The sequence below is a fragment of the Rhipicephalus microplus genome, chromosome 9, assembly GCF_043290135.1.
Source record: "Rhipicephalus microplus isolate Deutch F79 chromosome 9, USDA_Rmic, whole genome shotgun sequence".
Taxonomy (NCBI): Eukaryota; Metazoa; Arthropoda; class Arachnida; order Ixodida; family Ixodidae; genus Rhipicephalus; species Rhipicephalus microplus.
In genome coordinates, this window is record NC_134708.1 from 82,933,663 (window position 1) to 82,953,205 (window position 19,543).

General features: G+C 44.9%; 2 protein-coding genes across 4 annotated transcripts in view; both read left to right on the plus strand.

The window, feature by feature from the left end:
- The first annotated feature begins 4,906 nt into the window (after window positions 1-4,906).
- Window positions 4,907-9,053, plus strand: LOC119163168 (uncharacterized). Its single transcript, XM_037415114.2, has 2 exons — window positions 4,907-5,068; window positions 7,191-9,053. The coding sequence occupies exon 2, from the start codon at window positions 7,285-7,287 to the stop codon at window positions 8,761-8,763; it is 1,479 nt and encodes a 492-aa protein (XP_037271011.2). The 5' UTR covers window positions 4,907-5,068; window positions 7,191-7,284; the 3' UTR covers window positions 8,764-9,053.
- A 4,205-nt stretch (window positions 9,054-13,258) lies between these two features.
- Window positions 13,259-19,543, plus strand: part of LOC119164710 (uncharacterized) — a 30,674-nt gene continuing 24,389 nt past the window's right edge. For all 3 annotated transcript variants that reach the window (XR_012886218.1, XM_075873995.1, XM_075873996.1), the window contains exon 1: window positions 13,259-13,493. The gene's annotated coding sequence lies outside the window, so the exon portion shown is untranslated. The remainder of the gene's footprint in view (window positions 13,494-19,543) is intronic.

The window sequence follows — 19,543 nt, forward strand, 5'->3', positions numbered from 1 at the left end:
AATTTGCGCACTGAACTGAACAAACATTTTGCTGTTAAATATCTGCATTTCCAGCTGATTACACCTAATGTTTCTTCTGCATCGTCGTCTCCAGGGGAAGCCGATTATTTACGTATAGGCGACATGCCACCAAACAGCGGTTCGCTAACTTTTGACTCACCACGCAAGACGCTAATTTGTAATTTGGTGCTCTTGCTGTTATGTGGTCAACACAGGAAAATACTAGTTGCTAAAATTGAAAAAGAATCTGATAAAATAAAGTAAAGTTGACTGTATTGTCTTTCAAGTATCCCGCCAAGTAAATTTACTCTGATGCTGCTCGACCTTTTAAAATTTTGTCGATTTTACGCAGTAATCATGCTAAAGTTCGGAGTAAAAGTTAATTGCCACAGAGTTCACGAAATTTTTGCATTGTCAGCAAGGTTTTTCGCTTGAATCATAGGGCATTTTTGCCTTCAGAAAAAAAATCTAGCCACCCAGAAAAGTTTGTTGCCTTTTTCTCTTGCTGCTATTCTCGCTCGCAAAAACTGATTACGGTGCAGTCTTGTCAGACTACTAATGTAGAGCAGTATCGGTAACTGTATCTTTTGGTTCAACCGTCCTAGTTGCCTTCTCTCCTCAGACCAACAAATCACTTGCGGACAGAAAAAAAAAAACGCACCAGTGCCTCGGCCTAGATTTACTTTTGATTAGCAAGTGGTGAATAGCCTCAATATCAGAGCTAGCGAAATCTTATAACTATACTTTGCTGGCTATGCCATATGAGAATTTCTTTTAGGCTTTTCCTGTGTTCAACGGGTATCCCTTCAATTTTCATGCTACATTTTCCGTTCTATTTAAGATTCCTGCTTTCTTTACCTAATTTAAGTAGGGGAAGACAGTCACAAAAAAATCCATAAACGCCATTACATTGTTTTTTTAAACTTTTCAACTTTTTTCATGTTTCGAACCTTTGAACTTCAGGGGGACCTACCACACAGCAACAGCATGAATATGATGTTGCGAACCGCCTTAGGTACATTGATTATTTTTTATTTGTCATCGGTGACACACCTGAAGCCTTTTCTAATCGATGTACTGACGTGTCTGACGCTTTTCGGGACTATCTTAACCGAATTTAAGTAGGCTTTTAAATGTCATGCGGAGAGAGGATTAGATTTTACTTGACATTAACTTTGTACTCTCTGATGAACCCGAGTCCCCTGCGCGCCAGCACCGGTAGAAAAGGCGTGCTCGCGTCATGAGCCCAGAGCAAATAAGCCAGTGTTGCAGTTTCATTCAGTGCATGCCGAACTTACCAAACAGGGAATCTCGAAGATGTACTTGAGTGAAGCGTTGAAGAAGTCATGTTAGTGTCTCATGAATGAATGCTTCGTAAAGCAGGTTTCACGGTTAAACGACGCAGGTTACCCTGAGCACCTCCTCATGCCAGTTGCAGAGGGCTTGCATGGGAAAGCACTGCAGAAACATTCATATCAGGTAGATAGCGCGAGCTCAAACAAGACAAGAAAATTTGCCGTCTTCCTATACACACGTAAAGTCTCCCACAGAACAAGGAAGATTTCTGAAAGTTGTGACAAGAACGTTGTTTTTTTTTTCAGCGCCCAATAAACTGTTAAGCTTGTGTAGGAACACACCAGATAAGACCGCGTATGCCAAAATAAACATACGGAAAAACTTGTTTAATGTAGGCCGTGTGTTGTCAAGCAGATTCCACTTGTGGAAAGTCCTACCTACATTGGTTGGACCGCCTGTTATACGTATAAATGACAGGTAACATTGCTTTTAACGGCTTTCATGCGTCTCATTACCAAAGATGTAAGGGAAAGCCTAGACTGAAAAAAACGGCCATCAGGATTAGAAGTGCAAGCTGACGCATTCGATTATGGAGACCAGCCCAACTTCAACGTTTGGTGACGCATTTGTTTGCACTTCATCGATGCTGTTGTCAAATGAAGAAGTCGATTACCTGTCTTCACGACAAACTGTTTGTGCTGAGCAATAGGACAAAAGCGCTTGCACGTGAGGAATGATAATGTGTCCCCATGTCTGTACTAAATATGCGTAGTATACAGTTTGTGGTTGTGAGAGCTAGGCAAACGTGACGCATGACATCGTGAGGGTATATATACCGTCGGGATCAGCAAGTAAGTGAGTAGTTGCTGATGGTTAGCACTGCGTTGTGTCGAGTTTGTCTTCCTTTTGTCCTCGTCCTTAGCCTGCGCTACCACCAACTACCTTAAAACTCAAGTGGAAACGAAACAGAGCAGATTCAATAGTATCTAGACAAAAGCGAGCAGTACAGCGGAAAGCCTCAGCAAGGAAATTCAAAGGTCATAAGTGAAACACGAGGAAAACCAAAAAGAAGTTTTCTCGGACATAGCCAGTAATCTGTAGCTATCAGTTTTGTTGGCTCACGTATCGAGGCCGCTCATCGCTTGTCAAGACGAACACAAGTGTAGCACTACTGTACTGGGGCGTTTTTCTTCTGTGTACCCAAGCATGAAAGATAAATGGTTTGAAGCGAGACGGAAACTTAGACGTTTTCGCACCAAAACGGGCAGCTGCCGAGTGTGTCTTTCAACACTAATCTGACAAGACGGAACCGTAATCTCCATGGTGAGCAAGAACGCCAGCAAAAGAAAAAGGCTGCAAATTTTCCCGGGACAAAGCTTGGGAGTTTTACAAGTTGGGCACATTCGCTCTAAAATATAAATTGTTATTGTCTGACCATTGAACTGCCGAGGAGGTGTGCTTGGGTGGGGACGTGTGCAAATCACAGATGGCTTCCAACGGGATGAGTTGACTCGACCCATATGAGGGAAAGCCCTGTAGCATTCGTCGCATGAGCTTGTAAAATATAAATCATCACAGCATCAGTGTCTCGTCGTTGAATTGCCAACACCGACTGCAACAACAAAAACTACAGCTACAACAATTCTTCATTGCACACACCCGCAAAAGGTACAAAGGTAGTTTATTCAGGTAGTTCAGGTAGTTGATTGGAAATTTTTGGAATATAAACACTTTTGCACACTTCTCTATGTCTTGTAGAAAACCACCAGTAAATCGCTTTTTTTCCCCCTCTTAGTGGTCGATGCGAAACATATGGGGCTTTGAAGTCATCACATGGAGTGTATCTGCAAAAGAACTGTTATAGTAACAAAATCGCTGAACGTACAAAATTTCAAATCATTAAAAATAATAATTATTTATCGTACACATTCGGAAATGGCACGCAGAAACGGGTTTGTCTAAATCAGCTAAAAATTGTGTGACTACGCCTGGCAGAGCCGGTTACAGTCGTGTGGTTACATGGTCACAAAATAACTTTCTTTTTGTTTTTACCAAAGTACAGACAAATAATTGACACATACGCTTGTCCGCAAGCAATAAAGAAAAAAACATGAGGAGCAAAGAAACGATATAGTGCCTGGAAGTAGTCTATACGCAATGTAGTTAATCAACTCGGAGGTTAATTTATCAACTGCTTTTTTCAAGTTGCCGAAAAGAACTCTCGAGGTAGCTCTTTAAAAATATAGGAATATATAAACTTCTGCATGCTTCCCCATGTAATAATAATAATAATAATAATAATAATAATAATGATAATAATAATAATAATAATAATAATAATAATAATAGTGTGTTTTTATTTGTTTACTAAAGGCACCTTGCAGGACTATAAAAGAAGTGTGTAACAAGGGGGTAATAAGAAAACACAAAGAAAAGTTCCCACAAATGTTTGAGTAACATATTTGATAATGCACAATAATATTGGGTGAAAGTGTAAGGTATATGCAACTAAGCAAACTGGTGACAGCACAATAAACAACAAAATTTCACAAAACACAAAGAATAAACAGTCGCAGAATGAGCGCTAAGTATATGTCAATGAGAAGGAGTCAGTTCATGTCGCCGTATCTAAAAAAAAAAAAAAAATGTGTCGTTAGAAGCTGTCGGCAGTTTTCTTTGACACTCTCCGAAGCTATGCGGCTAAGAAGGGCTCCCGCGTTTTACCAAAAGTGATCTTGAAAGATTTTGGCAGATCGAAGAAAACACTCTGCAAAGCAGAGCACAGAAAAATTAAATGTATAATTAACTAAATGAAATCGTAGCGCAGCTCCTGACTAATTAGTTCGGCCCAGTGAGGTGTGGAGGGGTGGTCAGTCGGCATCATAGAGGTAGGGAACGGAGGTTGCCGTTATAACATTTCAACTATTTGCTCCCTCCCCCACTTCTCCGTCGGCCCGCCAATGTGCTAAAACAGCTGACAAGAGGTTGTTACGGTTCAAGTGCCAGCTGGATAGCAGATGGGGAGTCTGTTTTACAATAGCATGCTACCTTTATAAAATTTTCCCGTCCGCGATCGTCATGCGGGGCTTGGCAAGGAGCATTTCATTATGGCATGACGTGAAAACTTTGAGCGGGCCTGTCACCACAAAGGAGTTGATTATTTTTCACTCAGCACTTGCACAGCCGGGAGGGGGTTCAAAAACCCACCCACCGAAATTTCGGTTTCTCATATGACGCGCACACGAACATGGCTAAATAATCCAAAGACAAAAAAAATCCCGTCTATGCTGCACTCAGTCACTCCGAGTTTCATAAAACTGTGAAACTCCGCGCTTCCGCTAATATAAAAGACAGAAAAAAGAAAGAAAGGAAAGAAAGCGAATACGCTTTTTCATGTCTCTCAGTGTATCATCAACTAATCTATTGCGTCCAAACACTACGGCCATATGAATCAACCTTACACATAATATGTGCAAGACAAAACCATTGTGTCACTACCGACGTGCGCGCCACAATTGTTGTAGTAGATGGCTTTTGCTACGCATGCGCGTCCCTCCTGCCGCAGCGCCTACTATACGCGATCACACAGCTCACGTCTGCATCAAGCTTCGGATAAGTGTGCGTGTGCTTTAAGGTCGTCGTTGTTGGGTATATTTACGTTCCCACATGTATCGCTAATCGTAAAATAAGCCACAGTGGTGCTAGTGTAAATTAGGAGAGAGAAACTGTGTACCTCTGATGTAAGTTACCTCCTCAAATTTGTTGATCTAAGGTAAGTACCACTTTGCACCGACGATATGTGTGTCTTGTACCTTGCGGAATGCTGAATGGCACTCCCTGAATATGACCCGCGTGATGTCAGGCATACATAAGTGATTAAATCTGCGTTATTGAGGTTAGAATACGTCGTGTTGTGAATGTTGAAGCTGCCACATCGGTGTGTCAACAATGAATCGAGGGGCGAGTATTTTGACCCGTGGGTGTTTCGTACACATGTTCGTTCAATATGTCTAACTTGAACTCGTTTTAGACAATGTGGTTGGCTCGTCGTAGAACATTTCAGAGAAATAGATCGGTTCCACAATGGAGTTTTGGACGCAAACATTTGCCGTGCTGCCAAACCTGCAAAGTGCGTACTGATGCGAGCGTCACCATGGGGAGGGCGTTGTCACTTTCTGCGGACGTAGTGGGGCAATTCAGACCGCATTAACCATCAACAAATATATTACGCTCTAGAGGGCCAGGGGGAGCTCGCGTCTTTTGCGAGGTTTGCTCTGTGAACATTTCTCGCGTTTCGTTGGCTGTCTTCCAACGTTATTTTGGAAAGTAATTAGTTTCTTTTTTTAACAGTTTAAGTGAATGAGGAGTGGCATTCGTGGAAGGTTGCAAACGTACTCTATATTCTGTGTGATGAGCTGTTTGTATATGCCACGGAACCCCTCCGCGCTGGTCCAGTGGCAGAAGTACTCGGCTGCTGACCCGCAGGTCGCGGGATTCAATCCCGGCTGCGGCGGCTGCATTTTCTATGGAAGCGAAAATGCTGTAGGCCTGTGTGCTCGGATTCGGGTGCAGTTAAAAACCCCAGGTGGTCGGAATTTCTGGAGCCCTCCTCTACGGCGTCTTTCATAATCGCATGGTGGTTTTCGAATGTAAAACCTCGCATATAAATCGTGTATGTCATAGAGGCAGAGTACCAACAAGCGAATTTTCGTGTTCAACGATGTTGGGTGGCGTATAACATGGAGCAAGGAAGCATACTGCACGTAAACTTCTACTGTCCTTGCCTCTGTCACTCACTGTTTCTTTCCCTCGGTCATTTTTCGTTGGATTTGTTTTATAAAAATGGAGAGAAAATAACATATCACGTGAGGAGCTATGGTAACGTACGTAGCTGAAGTAAAATGCGTTGTCTAGACGAGAGGTTCCTTCATTTCCGGCTTCTAGTAGATTCATTTTTGCATGTGCGCCTGTCTGTTACTTCGCATATGTTACTTAATTCCAGAACCACCTCTTCAATGCATAGGCATTCATCAGTCCCACTGCTTAAGAAAGAGTTTAACCATTTACCGAGCCGATATTACTTCAGAATATTTAATTATACGACACATTGTTCGCCGTTTTGGTATCATGGTGCAGCATTCTCCTGCTGATCAGAAAGTTGCCACTTGGATCCCTCATAATCATGTCGTAGTTTTGCCCCGTAATAGCCAAGAAATTATTGTTAATTCGACGATTCATTGCGGGAGTGTAAGGAAGGTTGCTCATGAAGATAACTATACGTTTACAGACTGTGTTGCCAAACATTTTGTACAATATGCCCTCGAAGCATTTAGCTTATTGCCTTAATAGTTTTAGCTCTACATCACTGCTTATGCTTGATTGGAATGGAGCTTGTCTTCGGTAGAGGGGGTGATAGGAATCGTAGAAGGCAGCAACTCGGAGGGGCAAGAGAATGAGTGCAGGGCGAGAAAAAGACGGAGCAGAGAAGTACAAGGAAATGAATGAAATAAAGATGAAACATGAAAGACATACAAAGCAAAACAAAGAAACAGACACCAAAAATAAAAAAAGACTGAGAGCTAGACAGAATGCTGGTGCAGGATGCAGACAAGGCACAAATTGTGAGAAAGGCGGTGTACGTATTGCAGACATATGTAATCACATCCACGTGAGAACATATGCATATGTCTGAGCACGCTCTCAAAGGCGAAATTCTTCACGCATGATCACAGTGTCTCGGTTTGTTCTTTCCATTTCTTGTCCACTATCGCCTTGTGTGTTTAACCGCGAAAAATGAAAAGAATTTTGTACCTTCATTATGATAACTGTCTGTCCAGTAATGCAGCGGAATTCGTTTGATCGGCTTATGATGTGCGTGTGTTTTTTTTTCTCAGGCTGCTTGGACGTCACTTCGCACGCAGTTTCAAAGTTCTGTGCGACACAAGCACATCAGAAGCGCACTTCAAGGCACTACTCATTGTCGCAAGCATGTCCGGGGATGCATCTGCAGAAGACGTCGAGCTTAGTGACGTCCTCAAGAAAGGGCTCCGTGCGAGCGCAGACGCCAACGCCTGCCCGGGCACCGTTGGCGACGTCTTAGCCGGTGCCTTAAGGTTGGAGTACAAGCCCGACCTCACAATAGACGAAGCCCGAGTTCTACGGCGAGCTTTCAGCACTGAGGGCTTCGTCAAGCGCTTGAAGCTCTCTGGATTGCCGTTGGACGTCTGCAAGGTCGTTCTGGAAGGCCTTGACGAGTCCTCGTCACTCGAGGAACTGGAACTATTCAATATTGAAAGCAACGACGAGGACTTCACGCTGAACCTGTCAGGGATCTTTGACAACCTCCGTGTGCTGCGCCTGTCGTGCAGCGATATCGACGACCAGTTCGCTATGGACATCGCGTTCTTCTTGCAAGAAAACACTCGCTTGGAAGAGCTCAGCCTGTGCTACAGTGACATCAGTGACGATGGGGCCACTTCACTCGCAGAGTCGCTCGCGATAAATAGCACGCTCAGAAAAGTAGTGCTTGCCAACAATGCCCTCACTTCCCGCACCCTCATCGCCTTCGCGGAGGCGCTCACCGTCAACACGACGATCGAGATGGTAGACATCTTCGAAGTGGACATGGAGGAGGAAGATGTCGCAGTCCTGTTCCTGGACGGCAGGTACGCGGACATCTTCAGGAGAATGTACATCTTGTGGAAGGAGGACTTCCTTCCGCAGCTGACCAGGCTGCTACGGGAGGACAGACACTGCACAGACGTTTCCATTGAAGTAACAAAATCTGTGCCGGAAGGGCACCTGTTGGAGTTCTTCGACGCCGTTGCGAATAATGTGACCGTGCGGACGCTGCACATCAACCCAAGCGGGGACAAAGCTTTCGGAGCTCTCACCGATGGTCTTGTGTCCGTCTTGGAGCGAACCACAACTCTCACTCGCATTCAGAACTTGATGTCCGTGGACAGGACTGACGATACGCTGGTGATCCGGGTACTGGACGCCCTGCGAGATAACCGGTCGGTGACGACGCTCGCCATGTGCGCGGAGCAGCTGACACCTCCAATCGCAGCGTCCCTCTCAGAACTTCTGGCCACCAATGACGTCTTGAACGACGTCAGCATCTGCGACGACTTGGAAGTAAGGAGCGAAGAGCTCGTCGTCATACTGGAAGGCCTCAGGAAGAACTACACAGTGACGCATCTCATGGTGGCGTGTGATCCGGATGAGGACGTTGAAGGTGTGTCTGAGATGGCGGAGCTCCTGGACAGGAACGTGCGTCTTCTAGACAGAGCAGTCGAGTTTGTCAGAGCGGGAAGCAGTGGCATCGAAGATGAGGAAGGTGCAGATGCTCTCAAAAAAGTGCACTGTAGTGCGTCCCTCGTTGAGAAGCTGCAAAAGATCACCGGAAAGACGAAGGAAGATGTGATGGCTGATATAGAAGCCGCACTTAGCGGTGCTCAGTGCTGAGCTGCTCCAGACTTCAATGTCATTCGCTTGTCCTCAAGATATGTTAGCGCAGCTTATTATGTAAATACGCTACTTTCGGTGCATGCGGATCGCTAAATATTTAGCAAAGTTGGCCTTACTTTCATAATAAATTATGTGAAGTACAACCTTATGCAAGAAGAAGCGTTTGCACCTATATTTTTTTTTTAATATTATGCACATCCAAGGTGCTGCACTATTTAAAGGCAATATTTGCTTTTAAAAATCCCTCACTTGCAAGACACTGGCCGAATAAATGCTATTCGAAGCAATGGGACTCATTCGTGATGCATTGCTTAACCTAAAGCAATCACGTGAATTCACTTATTTATTCATATTAAGCAGTTGTATGCCTGACGTGGATGAGGATCTAAGTATGATAGCTTATTGCAATATCAGCCGTCTTGTTCAAGCACACGGGTATCAGCAGTGTGGTGCAAAAGGAGAAACTGTTCCCTTCAAGCCACATCAGCACACTTGCCCTCTCCCCCTTTCTATCACAGTCGAAATGCAAATACAACAGAGGTTTGCAAAAAGAGTGGCAATGTGGGCTTGTTGGTGAAACATTTGAAAGAAATTTATGTAGCGCGAGGTGAAAAAACGAACACAGGAAAGAATAGACTGAGAAGACAGAGACTTAGCGCTCTGTCTTCTCAGTCTATTCTTTCCTGTTTTCGTTTTTTCGCCTCGCGCTACATAAATTTATTTCTTTCAGAGGTTTGCACCCCCACCCCCACCCCTTTAAAGCAACATCCTGCTGCTGCCAATGTTCAAGTGTAAAGGTCAGTTTCAGAGAGAATAGATGCCCACTCTTATGCGCTGACGTACGCGCGTATCAAAATCGTTTGTTGGCAGGCTTCTGCGAGGCCAAGCAATCGTGTGTTAGTGTCATAGCAGGTGGGCTTCACTCGTGTGGCATCATGTTTTTCACTTGTGTGTCGTAATACTCCCTCATATCTTTTTTGTTCCTCGGTAAAATGCAAGCAGTCCCTTGACTTATATTTAGGTGCACGTTATAGAACTTCAGGTGGTAGATGGTAATTCGGTCCTTTGCTCATAATCGCGTTATAGAACTTCACGTTATAGTGCACGTTATAGAACTTCAGGTGGTAGATGGTAATTCGGTCCTTTGCTCATAATCGCGTTATAGAACTTCACGTTATAGTGCACGTTATAGAACTTAAGGTGGTGGATGGTAATTCTGTCCTTTGCTCATAATCATATCGGGGTCTTCAAACGTAATACCAAAGAATGTAAATGAAATATCGCCTCTACAGCGCTTGGCAATTATTACAATAACACTAGAGTGAAAATAAAACATATAAAGCAAAAAAGCTTATTTAGTTTAGAAGCGGATAGAAGCAAATCCAGGACACTTTCGTTAATGCCCTTTCCTACGCTCACATTGAAATTAATTACATATCTTTTTTGAAAGAGGCTCTTGATTATTAGTTTGTAGAAGCGATATAGGAGGCATTAATATAGCGATATAGAAGCGATATAGGCGGCCTATATATGGGGAGCAGCCACCAACTGCAGATGAAATATAAATCGTCCATATTCTAACATCGTCACGCAAACATAATTGCCGTGTGCAATATCATTATAATCAAGCTACTACCCAGACTTGGTGCTATTTCAGATAAAAGGTTTCGCCATTCTTCATGAAACAAACAAAAAACGCGCTTAATACAACACCCAGTGACACAGAAAGAGCGCACCCGAAAATGATGCCACAGGAATACGAGTGTGAAAAAAGTCAGAAGAGGACGAAAATCTAATGTCCTCACATGAGTTACTGTCTCGAACCTATCTGTGAAGCTCACTGTCAGCTGACTGAGTTTGCGCAGCATCACGTCACTCCTTAAATTCGTCAAGAAACTTACGTTTTGCTGGGGGTTCATTATCCGGCTGGACCGTGCTCGTTTCTTCTTGTGCGAAACATGTGTACACTGCCAAATTTATGAAAGGGAACACGGGAGCGCGTGGCCTGCGCGCTCCGACGGCTGCTGGCAGCGCGTTTAAGTTGAAGAGAGAGGAAGAGAATAAAACGTTTATTAAGATTTTCTGCACGACTAGATCGAACCACAATCGCGTCATCTCGCGGCGATCAAAACAAGCAGCCATTCACGATATGTGTCGAGCTGCTGAGAAGATTTCAACCTACTTTCCCTTCAAGGCGATTAGGCAAAAGGACGGTAATTACCTTGAAGAAGAGGAGTTTTCGATCTTGCCAGTGGTTTCATACCATCACTTGTTTTGCTCTCCACGAAACGACGCGAAAGGAGTCTGCATGTGATTGTTCTCTTTCCCACTTTAACGCGCTGCCAGCAGCTGCTCGAGCGCGATGGCCATGCGTTCCCGTGTTCCCTTTCATAAAAACTGGCCATGTACATCCATCAACAATTCGCTTACTTTGTCGTGAACAGTTTTCCTCCCATGCTCATCGAAAACGTATGCGTAGATGCCGGAAAGGCGGGCACAAGAACGCTGCCATAGTGTGAAGCTCTCTATGGACCGTTTTATTTTAAGAACTTCTAGCGTCCTCGTCATGAGCTTGCGCGTACTTCTTGAGCTCCTTTAGTTTTGGGTAGGAGATCAATACAAGGGACAGCTTACTACTTTGTCATGCGCAAGCTTTTCGCTGACCTCCTTGAAGGGCTCCAAGAATTCGACAACCTCCGTCAACATGGTCGTATTGACATCTTCCAAGAGTAGGTTTCCCCGTGAATCCAGGAGGTTCTCTATCGTATCATACTGAGTTAGCACGGACTCGATCATAACGAGCATCGGGTTCCACTAACTGTTTGCACGTGTCACTTCAGTTTGGCACAAAATGCTTTAGACCATGCAGTGCATAACGTTCGCGTGTGCCCGAAGGCCCGACTCAGGCTTTTAAATGAGTGGACCTGAGTCCGGTCCAGCCCTCAGCCGCACGCCCAGGCTTGGCCTAGGCCCAAAATTTCAAGGCCGAGCCTGGCACGGGTCCACCGCAAAACGCGTCAGACGGCCTGGGCCCGTGCAGCTCTCTACAACAACCCACAGATGTCGACCTCATGGATAAACATTGCGAGCTTCTCCGTTTATGTCGGCCAATAAAAAATAATAATAACAATATGTTTATACCTTGCACTATTAAATATACAACATATTGGGTGTGATTACTCCAAAGTCATCTTCTACGAATTACATTATAGTGCATCGCGGCGCCTTGTCGTTACGAGAATTGGACGAATTGGTGCACCAAGGTATATGGTACTTATGGTCCCGTAAGGGACCATATTGACGATACACAGTTACTCAACCTCAGGGCACACCAGTGTGATTTGATAAATGTGACACAAGTTGTAAAACCACATGCAAGAAGTGTGGCAGTTTGGGCTAGCTGGTATGACATGACGATAGTTATAGCGCGAGAACAGAACGACGACAGAGACAAGGACACTAAAGACACGAGCGTCAACTTCCAACTGAGTTTATTGCGCAGAGCACGAAAATATATAAAGAAGACAGAAAACCATATGACAAAAACCATGTGGCACAAAGAGCAATGCAGGAGTAAAGAAACAACAAAAGCACGGAAAAATGCAAAGAAATGGCTATAAGGAAACGAAACAGAAAAGTACCCCACTTTCCTGGGTGCTTGTTATGTCGGAACGACCGGAAGGTGTCTGAACGACCGACTGAGAGAACACGCTAACAATGTCAGAAACGGGAAAGATGGTTTTCTTACTCAGCACTGCACTGAGTGCAACTGTGTGCCCCTTTTCAAGGACACAGTGACGCTGTACTACAAGCAAACAGATGAGCGCCCCCAATCGCACCCGAGTTATCGTCGAGGCCAAGCAAATGGCACGCGAACAGGTGTCATGCATTAGCAAGCCCTCCGTGTCTCCGTCCCAGAAGTGACTGAGCTTCCTCGAAGGTTTCGGTGCGCACAAGTAGTTATATTAGAAGTGTGGCAGCTTGGGCTAGTTCGTATGACATGACGATAGTTATAGCGCGAGAACAGAACGACGACACAGAAATAAGAAGGACGCAAGCGCTATATCCTTCTTGTCTCTGTGCCGTCGTTCTGTTCTCGCGCTATTACATTTACTTCTGTTCCGTTTCGTTATAGACTTTTCTTCGCCTTTTTCTGCGCTTTAGTTCTTTGCTTTACTCTTGCATTGTTCTTTGTGCCACATGGTTTTTGTCACATGGTTTACTGTCGCCTCTATATGTTTTCGCGCTCTGCGCAATAAACTCAGTTGGAAGTTAGCGTTCGTGTCCTTCTTGTCTCTATGTCGTCGTTCTGTTCTCGCGCTATAACTATCCGCATGCGAGAGAACCGAGTTAACCGCATACATATTGGTCACGCAAGCGCTGCTCGAAGCCTGAAGGGTACGGTTCCCTCGCAAGACACTTTAGCGCTACGACTGGTGGAGTGGTTGTCTTACAAACGACGGCTGCTTCGTTTGGTAGTGGTTCCCAACTTACCTTTGTTATGTTGACGGTCTTCGTGCGCTCGCGAAAGTATGGAGTTTAGGAAACTTCATGCGCGAAACGAACTGCTGTTTTCGCGTGTATCTCACTTTGTCGGCGCTGGCTCGCTTTCTCGTTCGATAAGCAATGAAATTTCACTAAAGTAGTGCCGAAGCTCCGAGCTAGGCGGCCGAATTTAACCGCACCTTCTTCAGCCGGGTTTCGTTGGCTCGGCATGGTTTCAAAAGGTGAGCGTTGCTTCACGCGTTTCTAGCTCGCTGCTGCGACTCTCGTGACATGTGTTTGTTTGGTACGCGAACATAAGTGTGTCGCGACATTTTTGGTGTCTGGTTTCGTTGGTGGCACTTATGCTGCACGGTCCCTGCGCGCAGCTGTGCTGTTATCGATTGATTGATTGATATGCGGGGTTTAACGTCCCAAAACCACTATATGATTATGAGAGACGCCGTAGTGGAGGGCTCCGGAAATTTAGACCACCTGGGGTTCTTTAACGTGCACCCAAATCTGAGCACGCGGGCCTACAACATTTCCGCCTCCATCGGAAATGCAGCCGCCGCAGCCGGGATTAGAACCCGCGCCCTGCGGGCTGTTATCGAGTGCAAATGATATTCTGTGGTGCCAGTCTCTGCCCGTACGATCGTACGTAGTTTAGAGGGGGTTTAGAGTTATAAGTGCGTAACGCTACCGGGTGCACTTGGCTGCTCTATCCATTGTAGTGACCAGAGCGCAGGTAGGTAGGTGTTACTGTCAGTTCAGGCGCACGAATAAACAGAAAGGAAGACAGGACAAGCGCTTTCTCGCTTGAACTGACAGTTATACCATGCATATCCAACTAGCCCAACTTTCGATTCTGTAGGTAGGTGTGTTAGCTAGCCACTGCTTAGTCTACCGTATTTAACAAAACTACAGTGGCTAGAATGGAGAAGTGTGATAAGCGGCAAAGGGCGCCTACAGAGCGCACTGCAGCCTCTGAGGAGAAGCCGCGTGGAGGCGTGCGCAGTCGTTTATTATTTTTTTTTTCGAAAAGTTTCGAAAAACACAAGGAAGACAACAAGGAAGATTTGCAAAGATTAATGGACATCTGCGGTAATGAGGGAGATAGGTTAGATTTCAGATTCAGTAAGGAAAAATCAGCAGTCATGATTTTTAATGATAATGAAGGTATATAGTGAGCTTAGGATACAGGAGATTACGCTAGAGATAACAGATAAATACAAATATCTGGGCGTATGGATAAGCAATGGGACCGAGTACCTAAGGGAACAAGAAATATACGTAACGACTAAACGTAAAAGGAATGCAGCAGTGATGAAAAATAGGGCACCGTGGAATTACAATAGGTATGATGTTGTGAGAGGAACAGGGAAAGGGGTCATGGTTCCTGGGCTGACGTTCGGCAATGCGGTCTTGTGCATGAGATCAGAAATTCAAGCAAGATTAGAAATTAAGCAACGTGGAATAGGTAGGCTTGCTTTAGGAGCTCACGGGAATACACCAAATTGGAGAGTACAAGGTGATATGGGATGGACATCATTTGAGGGCAGAGAAGCTAGCAGAAAGATAAAATTTGTGAAGCGATTGAGAGAAATGGGGGAGGAGTGTTGGGCTAGGAAGGTTTTCAGCTACCTGTACATGAAGAATGTCGATACAAAATGGAGGAAGCAAACCAGAAAATTGACGGGTAAATACCTAGAAAACAGCAAGGGGCCAAACCAAAAAGAACTATCGGTTAAAAAAAAAAGGTGAAGGAAACTGAGACCCTTATGTGGAGATTTGGCATCATTAGGAAGTCCACACTAGAGATCTATCGAACTTTTAAGCAAGAAATTGCCAAGGAAAGGATCTATAATAATACTCGGGGTGGCTCTCTACTGTTTGAGGCCAGGACAGGAGTATTGCGAACCTAGACATATCGGGCCAAATACGAAGGGGTATACACGGTATGCAGTGCACGCAGAAAGGAGGAGGAAACTGCCGAACACTTGATAATGTTCTGTAAAGGGCTTCACCCTATAGTTCAGGATTATGATGCAGTTTTTCAAAGCACTGGGGTTTAGGGACAGGGAGGGCAAAATAGACTTTAAGCGGGTAGGATTAACTAGAAGGAGGTTATCTGATTGGTGGCGAAAGTCAAGGCGCGAGTGAAAATTAAATCATTCACTGCAAAGTACCAGTCCTATACTTCACTAGATAAAGGAAAAAAGAAAGATAAATGTAGTTGCCGGTTCACAAAGTATTACGGCTAGGTGGCGTTAGCCGCCCGATCTAAAAAATACAGCCGCATCAATCCATCCATTTTTTCGTAAAGTTTTGAAAAGAACGAGAAGGGCAGACTGAGCTCGAGCACCAAATAAAGGAGCTAATGGTGCTTTGCCCCGGCCCCGAGCGGTGTGAGACGGAAGGCGGGGTTAGCGGAGGAGGTGACAGGCGGGAAGGAACTGGCAAGAAGGAAAGTCAGGGAGCCGCAGTGTCTGGCCACAGCACGGAGGCTCCGAGAACATACAGCTCGGTCGCGCGGCAGTCTTCGAGCAGGGCAAAAAACACAGAACAGACGGCATGGAGAAAAACAGGTAAAGCAAACAGAGGCACCATCACAAACAGGAAGCCAGTGATTAGAGGGGTCCTAGTGGTGGAAGACTCTAACGTGGCCAGGGTTAGGGATGGCGTCTTCACGACAGTGAAGGAATATGGGAGAGTGAGGGTGGAGGCCCAGTCAAAGAAGAGCATGGTGGATGCATTGGCCTAAGCTCAGGAGGTTGTAGGGGACAGCATGGAGGGCGAAAATCTCGTCATTATTCATGCTGGTCTTAATGATGTGTTGAAGGGCAAGGATCAGAACCTTCAGAAACAGTTAGAGGATGGGATGCATAAGCTCGGAAACGCCTCTGGGAAAGTGCATGTGACCATATGCACAGTCCCAGAGAACTGGGGACAGTCTCGTGGGATTAAAAGGAGGGTAGTAGAGGCCAACTGTGTGATCAAGGGTATGAGCCGGCAGCTTGGATACACAGTAATGGAGGTGAACCAAGACGTGTACGAGCCGGTACTCGCCCCTTTGCACAGGATGGCATTCAATACAGTGGTGCGACGGACAGAAGGGTTGGTAATAGGGTAGGTCGTCAAGCCACAGCTTTTTTAGGGGGACACAGAGCCCTGAGGCCAACAGTGTAGACAAAGACGGTTCTAAAGGGGCGCAAATATTCAAGTCACCGGAGGTCCGTGGGAGAAGAAATCGACGTAAGCACAAGGGCTGAGCTAAGTCAGACGTAGGCTATATTAACATGCAGGGTGGCAGGAATAGGTTAAAGTGGGAAGAGACGAAAGAACAGTTAAGGCAGGAGGAGGTGATGGTGTATGGGGTTGTGGAGACACATCTTTGGGACATGGAGCAACCCTCTTGCAATCCGGACTACGTATGGGAATATCGCAATAGAAGAGAAGGCAGCAAAAAGGGGGGTGGAATTCGTGCATTTATACATAAAAGTATGGGTTGGCAAAGAGTCAAGCCGGGATGAATGGAACATTTATGGTTAAGAGGGAAAGTAGCTGGGCAGATGACACTCCTTGGCTTGGTGTACTTGTGGACGGGAGCAAAGGCCATAGAGGAAAACCAGTCAATGGTGGAGTGTATGTCAGAGGAGATTGAGGAATCAGGAGGAGAGTGCGAGATAATCATACTAGGAGATATGAATGCACACATAGAAGATAGACATGAGTGTACCGATCCAACAGGCAAAATGATCATGGATATGTGTGAAAGGCATGATTTGATCATTTGCAACAGTACTGAGAAGTGTGTAGGGCAAATAACATGGGAACTAGGAAGGCTGCAGTCTATGTGACATCAGGGCAGATTATGCATTAATGTCACATAGGATGTATGATAGGCTCAGGAGAATGCACATAGATGAATGTGGCTCTAGAAGTCTGGGTAGTGGTCACAAACGTATCAAGCTGAGTTTTGGAAGAGCAATGAAAGTGGGAAAGAGACAAGATGAGCAACCACAGCGGAATTTTTATCCAGAAAGGCAAATAGAAATAGCCACTAAAGAAATTGGTAAAGTACTCACTGAGGATAATAAAACAGTGTGGACGTACACGAATATAATTAGACTGTTTGAGCTAGAGCTTGCAAAGGCACATGACAAGTCACCCCGGAAAAGGAGACACAACCTCAAGGGTTGGTGAGATGATGAAGTTAATAAAGCCATAGAAAAATGTCAGGAAGCCTCTAGGGAACAAAGACATGCTAAGCAGCGGGGCGAAACAACAAATGATGTTGAAAGAAACTGGGACATCTTTCTAAGCTGTAGAAGGGAAGCATCCCTTCTGATCAATGAAAATATTAGAAGAAAGGGGGCTCAGTGGCTGGCAGGAGTATCTAAAAAGGATAGAAAGGCAGCTGTGAAATTTTGGAATCAACTAAACTCCCCAAGAAATGAGACAAGCATAGAGCAGAGGTTTATAACTACAGCTCAAGGTGTTAGGCTAGAAGGGGGCGAAGCGATTGAATATTTAAGAACAAGGGTGGCAGAAAGATTTCAACAAAGTGCCTTATGCACCTTTATAGACAAGAATAGATTAAGTGGCCAACTGGCTCCATTTTCACAACAACAGTGGGAAAGGGCTGAGAAGAGGGCTCCTAGCAGTACACCAACAGGCCCTGATGGCATCCCAATTAGGCTGATAAGGACATTGGGTCTCAAGTCTAAGCAGACTTTGAGAGAGACAGCGAGCTAAACTATAAGTCCCTGATGGACGGAAACTTAGCAGGATAAGCATGATCTATAAAGGAAAGGGGGACAAAGCTGACATAAACAACTACTGTCCTATAACAGGGACATCAGTGGTCTACAGACTGGTGATGCAGATTGTAAAGGAAAGACTGCAGGCATGAATAGAGAATGAGGAGGGTGCGGGGGGAACTCCAGAATGGGTTTCGGAAACACAAGCTGACATAAACAACTACTGTCCTATAAAAGTGACATCAGTGGTCTACAGACTGGTGATGCAGATTATAAAGGAAAGACTGCAGGCATGGATAGAGAATGAGGGGGGTGCTGGGGGAACTCCAGAATGGGTTTCGGAAACACAGGAGGTCGTAAGACAATCTGTCCTTACTGACGCAGTGCACAGAAATAGCAGAAAAAGAAGACAGGCCCCTGTGGCTAGCATTTTTGGATATCTAGGGAGCGTACGATAGCGTGGTTCAAGAGGACTTGTGGGGAATACTGGACACACCAGGGGTGGAAGATGGTGTCACTAATCTTTTAAAGGATATCTATAAAAGTAACAAGGCAGTTATAAAGTGGGAAAAACAGGTATCCAAGGCCACAGAGGTAAAACGGGGGCTTAGGCAGGGGTGTCCTCTGTCACTCTTGTTATTCATGATGTACCTACAAGGATTAGAGGCCAAATTAGGGGGAAGTGGACTTGGCTTTAACTTCTCTTTCTTCAAACAAGGAAAAATCATTGAACAGACACTACCAGTATTGATGTATGCAGATGATATAGTGCTAACGGTTGGCAACAAGGAAGACTTGCAAAGATTGATGGACATCTGCAGTAATGAGGGAGACAGGTTAGATTTCAGATTCAGTAAAGAAAAATCAGCAGTCATGATTTTTAATGATAATGAAGGTAGTGAGCTTAGGATACAGGAAGTAACGCTAGAAATAACAGATAAATACAAATATCTGGGCGTATGGATAAGCAATCGGACCGAGTACCTAAGGGAACACGAAATGTATGTAATGACTAAACGTAACAGGAATGCAGCAGTGATGAAAAATAGGACACTGTGGAGTTACAATAAGTATGATGTTGTGAGAGGAATATGGAAATAGGTCATGGTTCCTGGTCTAACGTTCGGCAATGCGGCAATCAGAAGTTCAAGCAAGATTAGAAATTAAGCAACATGGAATAGGTAGGCTTGCCTTAGGACCTCACGGAAATACACCAAATCAGGGAGTACAAGGTGATATGGGATGGACATCGTTTGAAGGCATTGAAGCTAGCAGGAAGATAAAACTTGAGAAGTGATTGAGAGAATTGGGGGAGGAGGGTTGGGCTAGGAAGGTTTTCAGCTACTTGTACACGACGAATGTCGATACAAAATGGAGAAAGCGAACGAGAAAATTGACGGTGAAATGCTTAGAAAACAGCAGGGGGCCAAACTAAAAAAAATTATCGGTTAAGAAGAAGGTGATGGAAGCTGAGACAGACATGTGGAGATATGGCATGATTAGGAAGTCCGCACTAAAGATCTATCAAACTT